General features: G+C 37.9%; 1 protein-coding gene across 1 annotated transcript; it reads left to right on the top strand.

The window, feature by feature from the left end:
- The first annotated feature begins 149 nt into the window (after window positions 1-149).
- LOC107754632 (ubiquitin-conjugating enzyme E2 R2-like) lies at window positions 150-6519 on the top strand. The gene is made up of 5 exons (XM_016571172.1): window positions 150-300; window positions 2722-2808; window positions 2955-3052; window positions 3503-3637; window positions 5759-6519. The coding sequence occupies exons 1-5, from the start codon at window positions 163-165 to the stop codon at window positions 6012-6014; spliced, it is 714 nt and encodes a 237-aa protein (XP_016426658.1). The 5' UTR covers window positions 150-162; the 3' UTR covers window positions 6015-6519.
- Window positions 6520-8306: the final 1787 nt, after the last annotated feature.

Below are 8306 nucleotides of genomic sequence, written 5' to 3'. Positions count from 1 at the left end.
TATATATATATATGTGTGTATATATATATATATATGTGTGTGTATATATATATATGTGTGTGTATATATATATATATGTGTGTATATATGTGTGTGTGTATGTATTAGTAGATTAGTATACATTATATAGATAGATATACATAGATCTATCAGAAGGCTCTGATGTTGGAGCTGAAATCCCTGCAGGAGGAGCCAGTGGAAGGTTTCCGCATCACTCTAGTGGAGGAGTCGGACCTCTACAACTGGGAGGTGGCCATCTTTGGCCCTCCAAACACACTTTATGAAGGGGGCTACTTCAAGGTAATCCCTGTGTGGATTTAAATGATGTTCTTGAATGCTTACCAATGAACTAGAATGTTGCGAGTCAGATAAAGTAATTCAGGTCTGCATAATATTTAATTTTGAAGTGTACTAGGGCTGTGCAATTAATCGCATGCGATTGTCATGCGCATCTCATCAGTAAAGCCGGTTCCGTGATTAGTAGTAAATCTCCATCACGATTCTCCAGGCGATTCGATCTGCGATAATGAACGCGATATTGCCTAATTGTCAGTGAACTACGGCTCTGTGTAGTAAATGCCGCTCCATCTGAAAGCAGGTGATGGAGATTTACTACTAATCACAGAACTGGCTTTACTGACGAGATGCGCATGACAATCGCATGCGATTAATTGCACAGCCATAAAGTGTACCTCACATACTTGTTCTCTCATGTTTTGCACTCTCAAGTTCTTTGCCTGGTGGTGCGTTCCTTATACTCTAGATCTCTATTTTTAGCCCTGATAGATGTTAATGACATCTCGATATGAGAGCTAAAAAGAGAAAGACAGCATGTTTCAACCGTATATTTCCTGTGGTCACTTATTCTCAGTGGCATATTATCAACTGCAGTAATCAGTACTTTTACAGTGACGCAGTCCTCAAATTTACCACAACAAAATTCCTCAGCATTCTTTCGAAGTTATATTATTGTATCATAATATGCCACAGGTCACAGTCTTTGGTGAAGTTTTATTTATGAATTTAGGGTAGCAACTGACTTGCAAGTATCATCACTTACTCACCAATGGATCCTCTGCAGTGAATGGGTGCCATCAGAATTAAGAGTTCAAACATCTGATAAAAACATCACAATAATCCACAAGTAACCCCCACGACGACATCTTGTGAAGTGAAAAGCTGCTTGTTTGTAAGAAAAAAATCCACCATTAAGGCATTTTAAACATCAAACTGTTGCCTTTGGCTAAAATACGAGTCCTCTATCCATAATGTTTCTGCCTCTCATCTACATCTTGGATGAGTAAATTCTTGGATGGGTACATTTTCACTTTTGGGTGAACTATTCCTTTAATATGTTTAAAAAGTCATTTGCGGATTGATTCCCCCATGACTTTTGAGGAAGGATTACCTTTTGGCCGAATAGTAAAACATTCAATATTTTTGGCCAGAGAAATTACACACTTCACTTTTAAATCTTTTTAATTAATGTCAAGTACCTTCATGAAGCATAAAATCACCCTCAAACAATTTCAATATTCACTTTCTGTCTTCCATCATTCTATAACTGAACAGCCAGGGCCCAACAGCATAGTCAAGGTGATATACTGTATCTAATGCAGCATGTTTTAACAAAGATTATGGTATTTTTCTAAACACAGGCTTGGGTTCCACCCATACTTAAAATACCAAAGTATTTAAAATGTGCATCTGTCAGGCCTCAGCAAGATATTGCATGGATAGAGATATTGCATCTTTGGTGAATAGCATTTATAATTTATGCCAAAAATAATGTCTATTTTCTTATTTTTTATGTATGCAGGGTTTCCTGTGAAAATTTGTGTCATTTGTTCCCATTTTTTTCTAATGATCGTTAATGGAGGAAGTTAGATTAGATCAGGTTTTAGCTTTCGAACACTAAATGCTGTAACTGAGACTCAGATTTTCATTCACGCTGTCACAGTCACGCTGCAGTCTGACTTGAGCAATAGCCAGTTCATGTAGTCTGACACATAATCAGCAGTCAACAGCAGAGGTGAGTAGCAGGAATTCCACTTGCAGAGAAGATACAGTCTCAGCAGCACTGCACTCATGTTTAAAGCAATAATTCACTCCAAAATGACACTTCTCTCATTATTTACTCACCCTCATGTCATTCCATACCAGGTTAGCCTTCTTTATATTTTGTGGAACACAAAAGAGGGAAGAATGTGACTGTAATTTTTTTAAACAACCACTCTTGAGGTTTCAAGCTTCAAAAAAGATGCAGAAGCATCGTAAAATTATCATAAAAGTAGTTTTTACGACGGCCAGAATTTAATTTTTTGGCTGAACTATTCCTTAAAAAGCGTACTCATGGCCATAGCCACATAACCTATAACTGCTCTCACAATCATTGCAGTTTTACTAAAATCAAAGCCACAATCACTTTCAAAATCACTATTGTTACTTAGCACAAAATAGTGCTATCAGCACTGCGCTGAAGAGAGTGTAGTATTTAACACAGCACTGCACTGTCATCTCAAGCGTGCTTTTGGTACCACATCAGAAACCTGATGAAGAGTACATGATGTTGAGATTCATGAGGATTATGTTGATATGAACCCTTTTAATCTAATGTGTCCTTTCCATTTTTTGGAGTGATTAATAACGGCTTTACCAGTTATAAACCGGCTCATATGCAAGCTAATAATGCTCCATGTTTCATTCTGCCTCTTTCCCCAGGCCCATATAAAATTTCCTATCGACTACCCCTACTCTCCTCCGTCCTTCCGATTCCTCACCAAGATGTGGCATCCAAACATCTATGAGGTGAAAATGCTTGTGTACGCCTGTTTAATGCATGTTTACTGTGCCACTAGCTCCAACAATTGGATTACAACAGCTTAAAACTTACATTAGTAATCATACAGTAACAATGTTGCCATTGTTATGTAATGAACATCTCTCAACCCCAGAATGGCGACGTGTGTATTTCTATTCTCCATCCTCCTGTGGATGACCCTCAGAGTGGAGAGCTGCCCTCAGAGCGATGGAACCCCACACAGAATGTCAGGTATTATGGTGAAAATACCCACAATTACACTCAAATAAATGCTGTTCTTTTGAACTTTCTATTCATTATAGAATCAAAAAAAGTATAATATTTTCCACAAAAATATTAAGCAGCACAACTGTTTTCTGTATTGATGATAATAAGAAATGTTTCTTGAGCACCAAATCAGCATATTAGAATGATTTCTGAAGGATCATGTGACACTGAAGACTGGAGTAATGATGTTGAAATTTCAGCTTTGCATCACAGGAATAAATTAGATTTTAAAATATATAAAATAGAAAAGAGTTATATTAAATTATAATAATATTTTACAATAGTACTGTTTTTACTATTTTTTGATCAAATAAATGCAGACTTGGTGAGCACGAGAATTTTTTCAAGAACATTTCAAAAATCTTAAGACCCCAATCTTTTGAACGGTAGAGTAACATGTGTGTTTGTCTGTAGAACAATCCTGCTGAGCGTGATCTCACTGCTTAACGAACCCAACACCTTTTCTCCTGCAAATGTGGACGCCTCGGTCATGTTTCGCAAGTGGAGGGACAGCAAAGGCAAGGACAAGGAATACGCAGAGATTATAAGGTACGACCACTTTATCATTTAAATGACTTCCATGAAAACACATACTCAGCTTGTTCCATCAAATTACATTAAAGGGTTAGTTCACCCAAAAATGAAAATTAGGCCATAAATTACTCACCCTCAAGTCATCCTAGGTGTATATGACTTTCTTCTTTCAGACGAATCCAGTCGGAGTTATATAAAAAATTGTCTTTGATCTTTCAAGCTGTTTAATGCCACTGAGCGGGTGTTGCGTGCATCAGTCCAAAAGAAGTTAAATAAAAAGCGCCCATCCATAAAAAATGTCTCCCACGGCTCCGGGGGTGGACAACGGCCTCCTGTATCCATATTCAAAACGTAATAATCACTTTAATGTAGCTTGCGCCAACAGTTGTACACGGAAGCAGCTCCGGGCAGATGACGTATAAGGTCAGCATGCACCGCTCAGAAGAGACGCACGCGGAAGCGCAGGGGAGAGATCAAAACAAAACAACAGTCACTTGTGAGACACTTTTTTTTATTTTTATGGATGGGCGATTTTTATTTTAACTTCTCTTGGACTGATGCATGCAACACCCGCTGAGTGGCATTAAACAGCTTGAAAGATCAAAGACAATTTTTTGTATAACTCCGACTGGATTCGTCTGAAAGAAGAAAGTCATATACACCTAGGATGACTTGAGGGTGAGTAATTTATGGGCTAATTTTCATTTTTGGGTGAACTAACCCTTTAAGTTTAAAGGTCAGTCTGCAACTTTTTTCCTGCTCTTGAACTTTTTAATATAAACTAAATTTTTCAATATATTTTCTGTTCACTTCACATCACAATGAATACAGTACATCAAGTACAGATGCATACAATTAAATGATTGATATATTATTAATTATGCTTAATCACATTTTTTCAAAACCTCTTACTCCAATCTGTCCTGCACTGTTTGTGCTACAGACATTAATAATACTTCTAAATGTGTGGCTTGCTGAGGAGACTTCTCATAAAAAATCCAAGCTTATGATTGTTGCCTCTTGGTTGATAAAATGGGTGAAAAAGTTCAATAGACTTACTTTGAAGTAGAGGAGCTAAGCCATATCTAGAGATCAGAATATCATAGTGACATGGCCATGTGTGTGTTTTTGACTTGGGCTAGTAAGCATCAACCCTGAACACTATGAAAAGAAGTGAAATATATTTATGCATGCGGCTGTTACATTTGCATCTGTTAAAAGAAGCTGTGAAGCCTTAATTGATTTGCAGAGTTCCAGCAACGTGCTAACACAAAACTCGCAACTGTATAGCAATGCTTCAACAGCCACTCAGAATAACTTAGTAACAGCAGCAGCACCCTGGCAACCGGCCAGCACACCGAAGCATTGTGCACAAGTACAACTTATATATTCTTCAGGAAATATCCAAATTTAACTATACCACTGATATCTGAGTTGGCTTGAGATCTAGATTAAACATTGATTGATGCCAAATTTTGGCCCAACACGTTTCCATTGCACCATCCCACTGAAGTTCAGGACATACTGCTCCGAGTGTGTCTTTATTTCCCTTGGCCAAGTAAACATTAGTGAAAAATGGTGAACTTCTCCCTTATTGACATTCTTTCCTAATAAAAAGAAGTCTCTTATGCTCACCAAGGCTACATTTATAAAAACTGTTATTGTGTTATTTATAAGAAATATTATTGTATTAATTAATATTAATATTTAACATTAATATTGAGAAATATTATATTAAAAAATAATTACTCCATTACTCCAGTCTTCAGTGTTACATACTCCTTCAGAAATCATGCTGATTCGGTACATAAGAAACATTGCTTATAATCAATGTTGAAAACATTTGTGCTGCTTAATATTTTGTGGAATCCATGATAAATGCATTTTTTCAGGACTCTAATGAATAGACCGTTCAAATAACAGCATCTATTTAAATTAGAACTTATTGGTAACATTATAAATGTCTTTACTGTCACTGTTGATCAATTTAATGCATCCTTGCTAAAAAATTATTAGTTACTTTAAAAAAAAAAATCTTACAGACTTTTTGCGTATATTTAGAGACAGTTGTTACTTTTGCAGCTATTACAATAAGCCTTAACAGGTTTGCTGACACTGTCTTTGCGTTTTGCACAGGAAGCAGGTAATATCCACGAAGGCAGATGCAGAGCGAGATGGAGTTAAAGTACCAACGACACTAGCTGAGTACTGCATCCAGACCAAAGTGCCTTCTCATGACAGTAGCTCTGACCTGCTCTATGACGATCTATATGACGACGACATAGAGGAGGAGGAGGATGACGATGACGAGGCAGAGGCCAGTGGGATTGGCAGCGAAATGGCCGGGGACTGTTTTGGTGACGAAGACGACTCTGGCAACGAGGAATCTTGACCTCCTTCCACCGTTTCCGTGACACTGACCTTCGCCCTCTCAATATTCTTTACCCTGACAGCCTCATGTTTCAGATTCTCTTTTCCTGTGCTTAAAGCTTTCTTTTTCCACTCTGTTCCAAAAAACTCATTACTTAAGATCTCTGTCCTTTTCTGCACCTCCCCGTTTCTAAGTAAAGAACACTTTGGCTTCATAAAACCAGTCATTTTTTGTAACATTTCACATCCCACCTTCTCCTGCCTCTTAACCTCAGGGCTTTAGGATAATCAAAGCTTGTCAATCCACCTTAAACATGTTCATTTCAATATATTTTTTTTTTCGAGGGCTAGTTCCCTCATAATTAAATTCTGTTGTGATTTACTCACCCTCATGTTGTGAGAGAAATTTTATTAAGCTGTTTTGACATTTTTGAGCTGCTTTTCCTTATAGGTAATAACCAAACAATCCCAGGTTCCAAATACACCTAGTTCCTCTACTATATAGTAGGCAACAACAGTACATAAGAGAGGGGGGAAAAAAAGAAGAATTGCAAGATGTGAACAAAAAATTGTGATATAAACTCAATTTCGAGATATAAACTCGCAAATCAGAGAAAAAAGGCAGAATTGGAAGATATAAACTCACAATTCTGAGAAGAAAAGTCTGATTTGTGAGTTTTAAATCTGTAATTGCAAGAATAAATTAATTTAATAATAAAAAAACTAAAACAAAAAAACACCTGTGAGATGTAAACTCAGAATGAAAAAAAATGACTGAGAAGTAACTTAAAATTCAGAATTACGAGATGTAAACTCAGAAATCAGAGGAGTGAAAAATGAATGGTGAGATGTAAATTCAGAATTGAAAGAAAACAGTCCAAATTTTGCAATATACAATGGCTTCAGAAGAGGAAAAGGCCAAAATTTAAGTTGTTCCTCATATCACTAAAGCTCTCTTTTATGCTCCAGGCCATTGATTCTTGCATGTTGCGTAACCAAATGTAGTTTGCCAGTTTGAATCAAGATTAGGAATGACACGAGGGTGAGTAAATAATGGTAAAACTTCCATTTTTAATCAGACTAACCCTTCAACCCACCCCCATGAGCTAGTTATGCCTGGTAAAATCACCAACAAATGAATGTTTTGTTCATTTCCCAGATTTTCAAGTATGTACAGTTTCTTCAGAACTGTCTTTACAGTATAGGGCTCCACTGATTCCACTATATGTACCTAAATTCCCACTTTTCCACAAGAAAGGTAAGTATTCAAGGGTGGGAAAATGGAGAACGAATAGACAGTTTCCTTCTCATTAACTTTAAGTGTCATCATTTTGACCAGCCATCCACATCAGCAGGGTCACCTTCACAACTACATCCTCTTATGCGCAGCTCCCACCCCCAAATCACATGAGCTTTTTGAGCCATTAAATCACGGTGTCAAATGATATGGCACATGAAGGTGCTTGCAAGTGCTCAGCAACACTAGCATTAAAACTACTTCCAGCACACCTTCATTTTGCTGACCCAGAAACTATGATGAGACTGTTTAAGTCGCTATGATGATGTCCCACGTTCAGCCCCTAATATTCGATCCACCAATTTTGGCTGAAGGTAATTATACTGTTATGCTTTTAAATGAACACATACTCTTGGTAAGTGAACACGTATGAGCAGCTGTACCAAACTATTTCCTTTTCTCACCAATTACGGGGTTTGAGATCAGTGAATGCTGAGGACATTTCACTCATCGGTGCGAGCCCTCTCATCCTCGGGTCTTATGCTTTTTTGCCTTGGCAACGGTGCCGCTGTGGGCCGTAGCTTTCAAGAGCATGCTTGTATGTTTTAATGTGTTTTATATGATGTGTCAATCATCTGATGAGGCACGCGAACCCCTAAGGTCTCTTTAATGGGGGTGGAAGCTTAGACGTTTATGCACATGGGGTCTCAGGTACACCTTTATTCCCACAAACCAGCCAAGGACACGGATGCTGATTCCTGGTCCTACGAAACCCCTCCAGAAGGGAGTGTGGATGTGAGGATCGTGAGAGAACTGTGCTCTCGTACTCACTGAACTATCTAGAACAATCATTCCCGACTCAATCGCTCCCTTAAATCTCTGGACTACGGGGCGAAAGGGCTCAACAGGGACGTGAATCGATTAAATCGGACTGGATTTTACACATTCAGCAAGAGACTCTCGGTGTATTACACCCCTGTGCACAGCAAAACGACCAAGTTCATTTCAAAAAGTGTTGTGACGTTAGTCGACAGTGGATTTGTCTTGAAGGATTTTATTCTTTGTGTGTCATGAGTG

This window comes from Sinocyclocheilus rhinocerous, unplaced genomic scaffold (assembly GCF_001515625.1).
Source record: "Sinocyclocheilus rhinocerous isolate Xijiao unplaced genomic scaffold, SAMN03320098_v1.1 scaffold1373, whole genome shotgun sequence".
Lineage (NCBI taxonomy): Eukaryota > Metazoa > Chordata > Actinopteri > Cypriniformes > Cyprinidae > Sinocyclocheilus > Sinocyclocheilus rhinocerous.
The sequence above is the reverse complement of the archived record's forward strand: the minus strand, read 5'-3'. Positions and strand labels throughout refer to the sequence as shown.